The sequence below is a fragment of the Lithobates pipiens genome, unplaced genomic scaffold, assembly GCF_037356315.1.
Source record: "Lithobates pipiens isolate NorthernLeopardFrog02 unplaced genomic scaffold, aLitPip1_a1.2 Scaffold_23, whole genome shotgun sequence".
Classification (NCBI taxonomy): domain Eukaryota; kingdom Metazoa; phylum Chordata; class Amphibia; order Anura; family Ranidae; genus Lithobates; species Lithobates pipiens.
The window spans coordinates 112471488-112487851 of NW_027507785.1; the positions used below are offsets into that span (position 1 = coordinate 112471488).

The 16364-nt window shown below is 43.1% G+C and overlaps 1 protein-coding gene across 2 annotated transcripts in view; it reads left to right on the plus strand.

Annotated features, from left to right (window-relative positions):
• The first annotated feature begins 6268 nt into the window (after nucleotides 1-6268).
• Nucleotides 6269-16364, plus strand: part of NEK4 (NIMA related kinase 4) — a 111509-nt gene continuing 101413 nt past the window's right edge. Inside the window, exons 1-2 of one of the 2 annotated variants that reach the window (XM_077452200.1) lie at nucleotides 6269-6462; nucleotides 14533-14799. In XM_077452200.1, the coding sequence (XP_077308326.1) occupies nucleotides 6349-6462; nucleotides 14533-14799 (381 nt within the window). In that variant the 5' untranslated portion in view covers nucleotides 6269-6348. The remainder of the gene's footprint in view (nucleotides 6463-14532; nucleotides 14800-16364) is intronic. The other variant, XM_077452199.1, reaches the window with a different exon arrangement.

A 16364-nucleotide genomic window follows, 5' to 3' on the forward strand; every position in this document is an offset into this window, starting at 1 on the left:
ATTTAGGCCAATCTGTATTCTGAATTAGTGAAAACTGATGCTAAGGTGAAGGTAAGGAATAAAAAAATATTTACTAAACTTGTAGGGGCTCCAAACTTCCACTCTGTGATCTGACTCACTCCCCTTTAGTGTCCCCACTCACCAGATCTATGGAACCCCTAGCTTTTCAGTCTAGGAGTCAAAAAAGGCAAAGATCCAGCAGTGACTAAAATCTTGAACTGGTCCACAAGAGATCTCCCTCAGCATGGTGGTTAGTATATGGAAAGAAAGGCAACTAATAGTCAAGTACTGTAAAATGAGCGTTTATTGTGCAGAAGATGGTTCTACTTACAAAAGAGTGAGATAAAATAAGTATGCATGTAGAAAACAGAGAATACAATCCAGGAACACTGCATCCAGCGTGCGTTCCACCGAAACCGGAAGTGACGTTGTATGGATGCATGGATCTTTGCCTTTTTTGACTCCTAGACTGAAAAGCTAGGGGGCTCATAAATCTGGTGAGTGGAGAGACTGAAGGGGGGAGTGAGTCACATCACAGAGTGGAAGTTTGGAGCACGTTGCACACATCAAAGGATTGGAGCACAAGAGCAATTTGTACTGGGACATTTAGCAATATTCATATCCATATGTATTCTGCTACATATTTTTGTTAAAAAAAATCCCAATAAGCGTATATTGATTGGTTTCCAAAAACGTTATATCATCTACAAACTTTAGTATATAGTTATGGAATATTTTTATGCTAGTATTGGCAGCGAACTGCAGGACTGTGATATTGGGGTTGACATTCTGACACCATCTTTCCATTTTGACACTTTGTGGGAACCAGTGACACTAATACTGTGATCAGTGCTAAAAAATATGCACTGTACTAATGACACTGGCTGGGAAGGGGTTAAACATCTAGGGTGATCAAAGGGTTAACTGTGTGCCTAGCCAGTGTTTTTGTATACTGTATGTGCTGCTTTTACTAGGGGAAGTGATGGATTTTATTCCCTGCTTTACAGGGACAGAAAATCCATCCCTTCCCCTGTCAGAACGAAGCTGTACCTTGTTTACATAGGCATAGCTCTGTTGTGTCTCTGCCTGATGATCTGCAGGTGCCAGCAGAGATCCAGTGCCTGGCACTCGCTGATCGGCTTCTGTAGCAGTGCACGCACGCATGCCCTTTAGGAGTACGGCACTGTGCTACTTTAACTGACAATTGCACAACACTGTACCCAAATAAAATGTAGGTCTTTTTTTCTTCCCCTCAAATAGTGCCTACTTTTGGTGGTATTTGATCACCTATGCTATATAAAAGTGTAGCGCTTCTCAAAAATTTTAGACACCAAACATAATTATGCCTTCCTTATAAGTGCAAAATTATACAAATGTATTCAGTGAGAAAATTCCACTGTGGAGTGGTGCACATAACACATAAATTCTTACTTAAATAATAATGGCTATGCAAACATGTATTTGTGACTCAAACGTGAAAGAAAAGCCTTTTCCAAAAAATCCAGGAAACAAAAAAGAAAAAAAAAGGGAAAACAGAGTCCCAATAACACAATACAGAGTCCTTTGTGTATAGTATCCTTCTAAGGCCGCGTACACACGGGCGGACTGTTCGCCCAACTTTGTCCGCTGAACAGTGTTTCAGAGGACAGTCCGCTCGTGTGTGGGCTTCAGCGGACAGTTTCAGCGGACTGTTTGACGAACAAAGTCTTACGGAATTTCCGTAAAACTGTTCGCTGAAACTTGGTTTCAGCGGACAGTCCGCCCGTGTGTGGGCCAGTCCGCTGTACTTTCGAAATGAGCGGACTGTTCCCGCCCGGAGAAAAGTCTGCTCATTTCGAGCGCGTCTCCAGGTAGGCGGGGCCCGCGAAGGAGACGTTGCGGGCTCCGCCGCCTGGTATGGACTTAAAGGGGAACTTGTCCCCCTCTTCGGTTCTTCTGCCGGGCCACCGCGCCTTCTTATAGCTCTTTTGCAGGCGGTGGCCCGGTCTTCTGTCGCCGCTGTCGCCTTCCGTTCTTCTTCTTCTTCTTCTTCTCCAGGAGATGTTGACACGTCGCTCTCTCCGGCCGGAATGCCAGAGCCGCGCTGCGCGGCCACTTATATAGTGACAATGGGGCGGTGTCACATGGTATATGTCACATGGGTTGGTCACATGGGTTGATGTCACATGGGGACTATGACATCGTAAGGGGGCGGGGTCACCATGTGACCAACCCATGTGACATATACCATGTGACACCGCCCCATTGTCACTATATAAGTGGCCGCGCAGCGCGGCTCTGGCATTCCGGCCGGAGAGAGCGACGTGTCAACATCTCCTGGAGAAGAAGAAGAAGAAGAAGAAGAAGAAGAAGAAGAAGAAGAAGAAGAAGAAGAACAGAAGGCGACGGCGACAGCGGCGACAGAAGACCGGGCCACCGCCTGTAAAAGAGCTATAAGAAGGCGCGGTGGCCCGGCAGAAGAACCGAAGAGGGGGACAAGACCCCCGAAGTCGGGAGAAGAGGCCGGCGGCGGGGAGGAAGAAAGCCGGACTCCTCCGCTAGCAAAAGAGCTACAAGAAGATAGCGGAGGAGTCCGGCGAGAAGACCCCCGAAGACGGAAGACCCCCGGAGCTGTGCAATAAAATATTTTATCTCGTGTGTTGTGTTTTTTTTTGGGTACTTTTATTTTACAGGTGAATGGGTAGGGGTACATTGTACCCCATACTCATTCACATAGGGTGGGGGGCCGGCATCCGGGGGCCCCCTTATTAAAGGGGGCTCCCGGATTCCGATAAGCCCCCCGCCCGCAGACCCCGACAACCAACGGCCAGGGTTGTCGGGAAGAGGCCCTTGTCCTCATCAACATGGGGACAAGGTGCTTTGGGGTGGGGGGGCCGCACGGCCCCCCCTTCCCCAAGGCAACCCCCATGTTGAGGGCACGCGGCCTGGTACGGCTCAGGAGGGGGGGGCGCGCTCGCTCGCCCCCCTCTCCTGGCCGGCCGGGTAGCGTGCTCGGACAAGGGTCTGTTGTGGACTTTGGGGGAACCCCCACGCCGATTCTTTTCGGCGTTGGAGTTCCCCTTTAAGTCCATACCAGGCGGCGGAGCCCGCGACGTCTCCGTCGCGGGCCCCGCCTACCTTGACACGCGCTCGAAATGAACGGACTGTCCTCCTCGTGTGTGGGCGAGTCCGTTCATTTCAAAAGTTGCGCGGACTTAGTACGACGAACTTAGTCCGCTCAAAAAGTGCCGTGTGTGGGCAAGTTCGTTCATTCAAAAGTTTGAGCGGACTGTTTGACGAACTTAGTTTCGGCAGACAGTCCGCCCGTGTGTACGCGGCCTAAGATCCACAAGTGTGCAGGAAATATGTTACACCTCCTTTCTGAAAAACTCGTGCAATAACCACGTGAAGATTCCCGTCACCAGGCGAATTGAACGCTTATCGGAATAATTGGATCCTCACAAATTTATATTTGGGGGATCATACAGACTTTTGCAACCATATGCAGATTCTCACAGCAACCAGTTATCCAAGGGGGCCTCGAATATAAACAATCCCTTCATATGTTGAGAGGTATTTTAACTCCAGCCAGATATATCCATAGGCATGTTTAAATACATACAAAGAGAAAACAGGGACCAAAAATAGTGTAATTCCGTTTTTATAGAAAAATAAAAGATAAAAGTACAAAACTCACCATGTGTACAGTAGTTTAAGCGCTTAGCAAGATAAAACACGATTGCAGTAGAGTTCCTTACACTCGATACCCCAGTGATGTGTTAGCAGCTCTCTTGTGTGTTTTATATTTTTTCATTTTTTGATAAGAATAGCGCAGTGTTTTGTTACAAAAAAAAGTATTTGATCACCTATGTTTTTATTTTTTGCATTTAAAAAGATAAATAAAACATTTAAAATAAAATAAAAAAATTATATTTTATTATATTATGTTTCGTCATACCGACGTCTTCCTTCGGGGCGTGAGATCACATATGGATACGCTTGGTTGGAAGTAATTGTGGTACTTACCCAGGTGGGGTTTACTTGCTCTTTTGCCTAACAAGAGAGTGGGAGGCAACATCAGCTGGTGAGTGCGTTTTCATTGGGAGAGGAATCACAGACACATCGGTGTGGTGGAAGATTGAAGGATTGGATGAATATTCACTTCTATTGTTTTCTTGCACTTTATCAATGGACTTTATTTATATAGCATGTCATTACGGGGTGTTATATGTTTAATGTTGATTTATTTTTTCTTAGATCACTCATTAATGGTATCAAGTGCTACTAAAATTATTTCCTATTATTTGCAGTACACAGTGTTTAGGTATAATTTATTTTGTTTATTATTTGTGTCATTGATTATTGTTTTTATAAGCATTCTTATTTTTATATATCAGGTTTATGCTTATGTGTATTGCAAATAAAGTTTGTATTTTTTTTTTTATACTTTTTGTATGATCTGGTTTTCCTCCCATGCCCATACAATCCCTGGGTCAATTCCCTTTTGCAAATTGAACAACTTATCGGTCATTACATGATGGCACTATCACTTGTTCTCACTGCGAATGTTCGTTTTTTCGAAAATGGTCTTGAACGATTTTTCGTATAGTGTATGGCCAGCGTAACCTGAACCCAATTGTTTCAGGGACGAACAAGCTGTCTCAGGTCCTCATTGGTTAGATTGACAGTAGCGGGAGCCAGTGTCAATCAAATCCAGTGACATGGGAGCTGGGGGCGGGGCTGAGTCCTGCTATCTGTGTCAATGGAAAGAGGCTCTCTGTGGGGCCACTCGAAGAAGAGGAGGAGCCATGAGTGCTAACGGGGCACCCCAGAAAAGGAGGATTGGGCCGCTCTGTGCAAAACCCTTACACAAAGCTGGTAAGTATGACATGTTGGTTTTTTTGAAAAGAAAAAATGAACCTTTACAATCACTTTAACTTTGATACATTAGGCTGCATAATTACTAAAAGAACTGAAGAGGAAACTATAGCATCTGTAATTTAGACATTGGGGGAAAACGAATATGTGTGCGGTAACCACTTTCTGACCTTTGGACTCTGCATCTCTTACTACTGACCTATGAACTCTGCGTCAATTAATCCTGACCCTTGATCTCTATGTTACTTTCCTCTCACCCCTGAACTCTGTGTGACATACTACCGATCCCTAAACTCTGTTTTACTAACTGCTGAACTCTGAAGCCTGTGCCAATTACTAATGACCACTGAACCCACAAGTGCTTTTTTTACCACTACTATTCCTTTATATTGGCTTTTAGAATTTACAAATGCAGCAATTTAGAAATCAGATGAAAGGTTTAGCTCTGGAAAACACTTTGATGGATAGAAAAGTGCATTTTATATACAGCTATAAAGATCAGAACAAAATGAGGAGGAATGAGGGACAGAGGGACATTGTTCTAAATCAGGGACACATACCTCCCAACTTTTTAAGATGGGAATGAGGGACACCTATCAGCAAAAGTATGCAGGCATAAGACACACCCCTTGCCACGCCCCTTAAAGGATTTGTACAAAAAAACAAGATTGGTTAAACCCACAAATGCTTTTTTTACCACTACTATTCCTTTATATTGGCTTTTGGAATTTGCAAATGCAGCAATTTAGAAATCAGAAGAAAGGTTTAGCGCTGGAAAACACTTTTTGATAGATAAAAAGTGCATTTTATATACAGCTATATAGATCAGACCAAAATGAGGGACAAATGAGGAACAGAGGGACATTGCTCCACATAAGGGACAGTCGGGAGCTATAGGTGCCGGGTAAGGATGACCTCCGGCGTGTTCGCATACTCCACGTGCAGAGCCCGCCAGGAAGTCAGCACTGCTCAGGCAGTGATACATTGTCCCGATACGTGGCTGCAGAGATTGGGGCAATGTCTCACTGCCTGTGATTAGCGCAGCGCTGCACAGACTTCCTGGCAGACTCTACATGTGGAGTATGAGAACACGCCGAAGCTCATCCCTAGTGCCAGGTGTAGCAAAATGGCGGCAACTAAACTTCACTTCTGTTACACATTCTGACGGGTTGCCTAATGTTATAAAACACCGGCTGATTAACAATAAAAAAAATTATAATAATTAAAAAAAAAAAGTGGAGTTGGAGGGGAGGGTGGGTCACTCTGCAGCCAGACCCTTTTCCGGGATCCCAGTTCTTCTAATTCTGTTCCCTATGAAAATCATCCTGCAGGGGTCGCTCGTCTCGCTGAAGCAGCCTTACCCGACGTGTCAGCTCATGTCTTTGGTAGTTTCCGCTCTCCGTTCTCGGTTGCCTGGATACGAAGAAGCTGGCGGAAGTTGTGGCCAGGTGTAATGTTTTGTGAAGCTGGGATGAGGTGATTCGGAACGAGATGGAAGAGCAGAGACAGCGGGCGGGACTGGAGGATTATCGGCTTGTCAGAGTGGTGGGAAAGGGGAGCTATGGAGAGGTCAGCCTGGCCACACACTGTGCAGAGAGGAGACAGGTAAAAGTCTATACACCGCTGTACAGTATTAGTAGCATGCTTTTGTAAGGCAGTAATGTCCTCTACACAGGACACTGTACTATAGCAGAGATGAGGGCTGCTGTTAGAAGACATGGAGCCCCCATACAGCTTACCTGACAGAGCCCCTCCTCCCACATGTATGGGAGAAGTGTACAGCCTCCAACAGTGTGCATTGTGACCGCTCACCCCCCCACACTGGATTCCTACAGGTGATTCCCCGCTAAGGATGGGCTCCGGCTTGTTCGCATGGACCACGTGCTGAGCCCGCCAGGAAGTCAGCGCAGCGCTGCGCTTATCACAGGCATTAAGACATTGCCCCGATGTGCAGCTCCAGAGATCGGCAATGTCTCACTGCGCAGTGCTGCGCCAACTTCCTGGCGGGCTCTGCACGTGGTCCATGCGAACGCGCCAGAGCTCATCCCTATTCCCCACCGATAAGCCAAAGTTCACATCTCTACAACTTTTATAGCAGATACACGGTGGTGACATTAATTGGTTAAACGCATGGCGCTGCACGGAAAACAGTCAGGTTCTACTTTTCTGATGTTCTCACGCGTAGGGCAGTCCATTGAAATGTGTGATACCGCGCATTCTCAAACCACAGTCAGGGACTTGTTTTCTAGAGAAGCCAGTTGAAAAGGAATGGACTACCCTACAAGAGACGTGCGAGTCTTCTAACGCACTCACCCCGCTTGTGTAGGTGTGAATTCAACCAAACAAGCAGCTTCAACCAAACCAACAAACCACTCATTCACGCAGCCAGAGTACCTGTGAGTAAGGATGAGCTCCGGCTTGTTCGCACAGCCTAGGAGCAGAGCCCGCCAAGAAGTCGGCACTGCGGAACGCTAATCACAGGCAGTGAGACATTGTCCTGATGCGCGGCTGCAGAGATCAGGAAATGTCTCACTGCCTGTGATTAGCGCAGCGCTGACTTTCTGGCGGCAGAGCCCATCCTTACATGTGAGAATGAGTCCTTAACCAATGGCCGACCAGGCTTTTTGTGACAAGTTAAAATCAGTATTATTATTATTTATTTATTTTTTTAAGCAGGGACCCCAGGGAATAAAATGGTTGATCACTGCAATTATTTGTCACACGGTATTTGCGTAGCGATTTTGCAAATTGGAAAAAATTCACTTTATCGAATAAAAAAAAAAAAAAAATAGTTACCTCAATTGTTTTGCATAATGTGAAAGATTATGTTGCACAGAGTAAATAATAGATAAGTAATTGACACTTAACAAGTCACGCTTTGAAATTGCACACGCTGCAGGCGACAAACTATGATACTTCAAAATCTTCGTTGGCGACCCTTTAAACACCTTTACAAGTTACCTATTTAGAGTTACGGAGGAGGTCTAGTGCTGGAATTATTGCTCTAATGTTCACAGTGATACTTCACATGTGCGGTTCGAATACTGCTTACTTATGCCTTCGCTTCTGCATGCAAGCATGAAAAAAGTATGTGTGTTTGTGTATATATATATATATATATATATATATATATATATATATATATATATATATATATATATATATATATATGTATATGTATATGTGTGTGTATGTATATATGTATGTGTAATATATATATATATATATATCGCCTAGAGGCGATTCAGTTCGCATTGTGCGCTATACAAGTATTTCATTAATTCATTCATTCATACTTTATATTTACTATGCTTCCAGTATGAATGAGTACAGTAAGTGATCATTACCAACAAGACAGGCTTGTTGCCTCCCCCCGCTCTCCATTCTGACACAGATCCCACTGTGTACCCACAGCCAGCAGGAGGGAGAGGAGGAAAAGCTGGCAGCAGTGTGGGAGGAAAGTCACAGGGGGATCAGAGCTGTGGGAAGGGGCAGTTAATGGAGGAAGGGGGTCCAGAGCTTTGAGCCGGTTGTGCTGCAGATATAGCCATAGGAGGATCAGTTCCAGTAATTGTGCTGCTCTGGGTTCCCCTGTTGAACGTACAAGAGGGCCGATGTTACCCCTCTATCGGTGGTCCTGAAAAAGAATGGGGCTCTGTGTACAGTGATGTTCCACATTCTCAGCATCACATTATGTTGATCATTTGAGAGACTTCCCTTCTTGCCCTGTAGACACGCCAGGAAGGAGGAGGAGAGCTTTGCAAAGTGATGTTAATCCCCTCGTATTTGTCACCAGAAAGGGTTTCCTCATGATCAGATTTACCCTCTATTCCTATTCTGGTGACTAATACTGTATATGTGGCTTTTCCCTTACTTTTACTTCCAGAGACAAGGGGCACCAGGACAATTAGCCCTGGTACACATTGATGCAATTTGATATGCCAAATTGGCAGCAATTGCAGCGCCGAATCTGCGTGCTACCATACAGATTCCCAAAAGTAGTTTCTCTACTATTTTTGGCAATTTCATGGTACGATTTCCATTGACATGTGTGCCGAAACCCACACAGATCTCTCTGAAATCACCCCCAAAGTCAGGACTGACATGCGGGAATGAAATTGTGCAAGTTCAGCTGAACTCGCACGATTTCTTTCCCCCATGTCAGTGTGAACCTAGGCTTAGAGAGGGTGATTCCCCCTGGATGAGACCCAGACAGAAATAAAAACTTATAAGGGCTTCTGGCCCGTCCCTACTCTAGACAAAACTTATTCATTTTTTTTTTTCCATTGGATACACTTTAATCTGTTGAATATTGTTTATAGCGTTTGTTTATAACAGAATATTCAATTTACATTTCAGGTGCATCAAAACAAAAGGTGTGCAACATTTTACCTTTTTGTTTTCTTTGAATGTAGTCACAGCTCTAAAGGGGTTGTAAACCCTCAAGGTTTTTCACTTTAATAAATAAAATAAGGCAGCCCTCGAGCTACTACCTAAAGGTGAAGACAAAAAGATATTAAATAAAACTAATAAATAAAAATACACATGCAAATTGCAAACAAAGTGCTAATACATGCAGCTGGATCTATCAGTATTCACATAATACTGCAAATAAAATATAATATAATCAATAATGATCCTGTGCAAGTGGAATGTGTAAAGGCCCGTACACACGGTCGGACTTTTTGACAACAAACATGCAAATTAGCTGTTTTGGAGCAACATCCGACTGTGTGTACGCTCCATCGGACAAACTTTTTCTGTTTTCATCGGACTTTTGTTGGCTGTGCGAACGGACAAACTTTCTGGCAACAAAAGTCCGATGGAGCAAAGTCCTACCGTGTGTACGCAAAAGCATCGGACTTTTGTACAAGGTACAAACACGCATGCTCAGAACCATTGCAAACGATCAGACTACAATACAGAAGTTGACCAAAGGTGGCGCTGGAGTCATTGAACGTCCTCTTTTGAAGTGGCGTCCGTACGTTGTGACGTCACCACGTTCGTGTTTGTTGTCAAAAAGTCCGACCGTGTGTATGCAATACAAACTTGTGGACAACACACTTTGTACAAAAGTCCACGGAAAAGTTTGTACAAGTCCGACCGTGTGTATGGGGCTTAACAGTGAATAATAAACATATAAAGTGCAACGTGCTGATGCAAAAAATTGTATAAATAATTATATTAGAAAGGCTGTGTTGTGTGGAGACAATGGTCTCTCATAAGAGGTCCAGCACACCCTCTTCTGAGTCATATTTATAATTCTTCGGTGAGAAAAGCTCATACATCCAGCTGATCATTGAGCTATACTCAGCAGTGGGCATGTTGGACCTCTGCAGAGAGACCACTACTTCCACAACGAGAGTAAGGGTCCTTCTCTGCAGTATGCTGCAGACTCTGGCTGCTTTGTGCTCCTTTTGTTTTAATGCACCTGCAACAAAAATTTCAGATAGACTTTAACATTTTCAGTTCTAGACCAATTTTATCCCTTTCCCCCCCCCCCCCTTTTTTTTTAACACACATAAAGTGAGTATAGAAAAGAATCGCCCCCCTTTAAAATAATCACAGTGAAAGATATAACACCAACATGTCAGAAAAAACTAAAAAGCATTCAAAAACAGAATCACTGAGTTTGGGAAAGGAGATCACCTTTTGCTTTAATTACAGCCTTTAGTCTGTTGGCATATGTCTCTACTAACTTTGCACATCTAGACTTTGCAATATGTGCCCACTTCTTCCTTGCAGAACTACTCAAGATCAGTTCAATTTGATGGTGACTGTTTGTGGACTGCAGTCTTCAAGTTATTCAACTGATTTTTAATGGGGTTTAAGTCTGGGCTCTGACTAGGCCATGACCTAGGACATTCACCTTTTTCTCCTTCAAGTGTGGTAATTTTTGCTGTGTGTTGTGGGTCATCGTCACGTTGGAAGGTAAACCTGGAGCTTTGAGGCTGTTTATAATCCAACACCTGTCTGAAAGAGCTTGACATGTTTCGTATCTGTTTACTCAACATATTTTTGCCGTCAAAAATGGTTAATATATTGTGTTTTTTGCACCAAAATCAAGTTTAATCAAAATATGCATTTTATAAACCTTTGCACTAATACCGCGTGACATAAAATATTGCAACTATGACCATTTTATTATCCAGGGTTTCTGCTTTCAGAAAAGAAATACTGGGGATTTAAAGTGGTTCTAAAGGCAGAAGGTTTTTTACCTTTAAAGTGAAACAATACTCGCCTGGTATTTAGCAATGCAGCGTCCTTGTGCTCCCCTCCTGGTTGCTGACATCTTTGGGTGATTGGCCGGGCAGGGATGATGTCATGCGTAGGAGCTCAGTCAGATTCAGCATTGCTTGCATGTGCAGCTCACTGTACAAGGCAGACAGGCAGGTAAGTAACTGTAATGCAGAAGAGATAAAGCATGTCTCTCATGCATTCAAATGCCTGTCTGTCCACCATTTAAAATTCAGGATTGAAGCACCACTTTAAATTGGAACGTTATGTAGAAAACAAAAGTGGGCGAACAGGCAGGATTTTTAATATGCTTTGTCTCTTCTGCATTAAAGTGACCTACCTGCCTGTTTGCCCCGTACAGAGAGCTTTGTATGCACAGAAATTTGGCAATGCTGAAGACTCCCACACATTTGCGGGAGTGGCGTCATATTGGCCTGGCTTATGAAAACGACTGGTGCCTGTAAAGAGAGATTGGGGGGACGAAGATCAAGCTCGCATGAGTGACCCCATAGCAGGAGGCTTGCTATGGGGGCACTCAGAAGTAGGGAGGAGTAAACAGCACCGGTGGGGTCCCAAGAAGAGGAGGATTGGAACTGCTCTGTGCAAAACCACTACACAGAGCAGATAAGTATAACACGTTTGCTTTTTTTTTTTTTTTTTTAATCTCCCTTTACAATCACTTTAAACTAATCATCAGGCCTGAAATGTGTTTAATTTGTGAAACAAATATGCAAAAATTGCCCTGGCTGCAAAAGGGTTAAAGTGCCTCTGTGAAGAATGAAATCTGGGGCCTGCAAAACAGCTAGTCAGCTTCTGAAAATGTTAGCTCCTTGGCTTTGTCTGATTTCGGAACTTCTGAATTCATGACATGGAGCAACCATGCAGCAAATGTGAATCAGAAAAAATGTAAACTCCTTGTACTTGATTGGGTCAATAAGTATAAATAGAATGCATTGAAGATTATGTATTGGCATGGCAGGGGGTCAGCTGAATAGAAGAGGTCACTACTAGCAGCCCTTATGTTTCTCTCATGGAATGTCCCCTTTAAACTTCTATGAAGCACCAGATGACACCTTTGTGGACTGTCTGTATGAGATCTGGCAGAGCAGTGTGTGATGCGCTTTATAACACATTGCACTGTTTATGTAACAAATAATAATGTTGAAATCATCTCTGTGGATACTTTGAAGCAAATTCAAGGACCCACATTTGCAATAATGTTTTGGAAAGCTGCATTAACCATCGTGACCTGTTTTTACTATGGATAATACATTTAGGTTTATATATTTTTATTACAATTCTTTATTAAAGCGCAGTTCCACCCAAAAGTGGAGCTTCCGCTTATTTGTCTCCCACCCTCCTCCGGTGTCACATTTGGCACCTTTCAGGGGGGAGGGGGGAATAGGGACCTGTTTTTGACCGCCCCCCCCCCCCCTTCTTCCAGAGACGGCGCCACATCGCACATTTAAATCAAATCCAAATCCAGTTTAAAAATATAGTTTTCTTTCAAATGACTGCATGTGTGGCATTAAAATATGTGTCTGCTATGTAGTATAGTAAAAAAACAAAAACCTAGTTTGTTTACTTTAATGAATCTGTCGGAGGAGTATAGAAGATGAGGGCACAGGGCTGCACTACAGGCAGTCACAGCGTTTGGTTTGGCATTTAGAGAAGGAGGGGGCATAGGTTGTGCTGCAACTCTGTCACACCCAAAGATGGTGGCAGAGGAGGAGCAGGGCTACAGAATGAACAGGCGGTTGTGCATGCAGAAGGTCTTGTTTTACCTTAAAGTGGTTGTAAACCCCCCAACCTATTTTTACATATAGGTAAGCCTATAATAACGCTTACCAATATGTACTAAAAAATATCTCCTAAACGTGCACCGTTTAGGAGATATTTGCCTTGCTCCTGAAGAAGCGGTGAATTACCTGGCGAATCACGTCGAACGTGCCAACATGATTGATACAGGGTGGACTGGTATTGCCATCTCTTTCAATTGCACCTTTTATGTTCGAACAGACAGAGCTGTTTTAAACTTGTATGTTTTAACATGATGATGTTAATTTAATAAAACTCTATTTGTTTTATATACTGGTGTATCTCAAATCTTATGGTACCGTTAAAGTCCACTAGCCTCAAGCCACATATTTTTCCATATTGATAGGACGCAGGTACCCCTTTTTCTATTACTTAACTCTTGGCACTTTGTTTATCACACTTTGAATGACAATTGCATGTTCATGCAACACTGTGTCTATATTAAATTTTTTGTAAAATAAAAAAATCACACAAATAGAGCTTTCTTTTGATGGTATTTAATTACTACTATTTTTTATTTTATTTTTTTGCTAAACAAAGGAAAAAAGCCGCAAATATAGGGAAAAAAACCTTTTTCTTAGTTTGTTATAAAATTTAGTAAATTAATATTTCTCCAGCACTGATGAGGTGGCACTGATGAGGAGGCACTGGCAGACAGCACTAATGGGCACTGAAAGACAGCCCTGGTGGGCACTGACAGGCATCTCTGATGGAGCCGTACTGATAATCATTGCACTGATTATCCGTGCAGATGTCCCCATTTGAGGAAAGCTGCATATCGACTCTCTTCTCCACGCGCGTGAGGAGAGGAATGGCAATACCCGGCACGTCCCTTTTACACTGTGATTAGACACAGCTGATCACATGGTAAATAGCCTGCATTCTAGGCTCTTTAACGTGATCGGAGATGCGGTGCATCCGTGGGACACATCGCACCACTGATCGCTGCGCTGCATGTCCCTGGGGCCACGCACAAGTGGCTTGTTCTGATAGACGTCATATCATGTCCACTCAGTACATTGAAACGCTAGCCCGGCCATCATGCAGCTGTAGGGCTGGAGCGGAGTGGTTACTGTTCACACATCAAACGTGCCTAGTGTTAACGCACTTTTAGACATGTTTACAAGTGTTGAGCATTTTTTCTGCCAAAACTCTGCTGTTCCTGGACGCTCTGGCAGAGGGTTTTGTTTCTATTTTCCTGCCACTAAATGCTTATCGAAAGTCTTTTATGTGCATGGCCACATAGGATAACATGCAGGGGAGTTTAAAGAAGAAAAAGCGAGAAAACTGGATTTTTAAGGCAATTGGACAGAAATGTTCTACATGCAGAGGTGTTTAGAGGCAATAAAATGGCAGACACACTAGAAGCAGCTGCAAAAACATCCAGTGTATATGAGGGCTTCTACCACTTTAATGGTTTCCTCTCAGGTTGACCCAAGGTGTGTGTATCTGTTCAGATTGGATTGAAAGTCTCTTCATAGTGTGATGTGTTCTTTATTATATGCTGCCCAACAGATTGGTTCTAAACAATATAGTTGTACTATTAAGTAATCATAATAGCAAAGAAATTGTATTTCATGTCATATTTACCTGCTTATTCTGTTGCTTTTTTGCCCACAGTATGTGATTAAAAAGCTGAGTCTTCGCAATGCCCCTCGAAAGGAGCGGAAGGCAGCAGAGCAAGAGGCTCAGCTCCTTTCTAAGCTGAAACATCCAAACATCGTGGCCTATAAAGAATCTTGGGAGGGTGAGGATGGATTGCTGTACATCGTCATGGGCTACTGCGAAGGAGGAGACTTGTACCGTAAACTCAAAGATCAGAAGGGAAAACTACTTCAAGAGAGCCAAGTGGTAGAGTGGTTTGTTCAGATTGCCATGGCACTACAGGTAAGAAGTTTTCTACTTCTCAAATGTTTATAGTCTCAACAAACTTTGTTTAAAACAAAGAATGAAAATCACTGTTATTCCATGTACTGGCAGGAGAATACTCACTAGAAGTGTTCAGTGTGTCAAACATGTAAAATTGTAGGCAATGTATGATCACTTTTGTTCATTTCTTTTTTTCTTTCCATATTTCAGAATAACATGTTCTGGTTTATCATAACCTGTACAAAGAGCAGTGATGATCTGTGAAAGGCAGCAATTCACTCATTAAATTTCCAATGTCAGTATTCCAACAGTCACAACAATTAATGATTTTGACTTCTACTTTGACTGCATGGTACTATACTTTACAAAGAAGAACAAATTTTAAGGCAGTAGACTCTACAATAAATGCTTGGTTAGCCCAATAAGGTGTTGTCATCTAAACCAAAACAACTAGCAAAGCACAACAATCCTCTATAACAAGATACAAGGGTATACGGTGGTTATTTTGATGACAAAAAGTTCTGTTGGGTTATCAAAAAAAGGTTTATTAAATGTTCAATTGGTAAACATTAACATACAGTTTCTCCTATATTAAAAAGGGAGGATATGGGACTCACAGCCACGTAAGGCCACTTTAAAATACTCCCAGACAGGAAGCTTCAGACCAACAAAACAAAGAACATACAACATAAATAACGAGAATTCATGGGGACGCCAAGTATTTCTGCACAAGGGGCTCTACCATGGCATATACCATTTCCTCACATTAACAACCAGTCTACTAAAGGTAATTGCCCCATGTGGTGAGACCTATGGGTGCTCAAGCTAGACAGGAGAAGGAGGAGGGGAGGGAGAAAGGGGAGATATTGATGAATATGGAGCTGGCAACCCAAGCCTGTTTGCTATGGTACTTAGGGAAGGGTCTTAAATATCTTTGTTGGAAACCAGCATCTAAAGTCCAGGAACCCCGCAATTGGGAGAAGGACGAATGAGATGAAAAGCGGAGCGGTGACTTACTAGAACACTGGAAATACGAACCGGAATTGTTACCATCAACACTCAGTACTCTGCACATGCAAAAACGGAGATGAAGTAGTCTGCGGCAAAAGGTTATTGTGCGTAATGTATAAACAACTACCCGACATCAACTGATGGACTAAGGTAATACCTATTGCAAGCCCTATATGTGGTAGTAATCAGTAGGATGGGTACTAACATTTAACCCACTAGTACAGACTGCCAGATAATAGCCTCGGACTGCCTTTGCTTTGTTAACTGACAGCAGTGATTGGAACAGAGCACTAAATGCCATATGATCATAGGACCGGTGCAGGTATAGGACAAAAGGAGTGTATGACACTACCACTAAAACTTTAAGGAAAAAACGGGATTCACCCAGCTTGGTAGATGTCTGCACCATATGTCACTAGAATACCAAAATAAATACCATCCATGAACCTAAGTCGGTATATTAACCATTGAACCACTTCAGTTGCTAGTTCTTGAATATGACACCTAAATAGATTGTTACCATTAGATTATCTCATACGGTTTCTTTCTCCATGCTTACTGGACTTTGGATG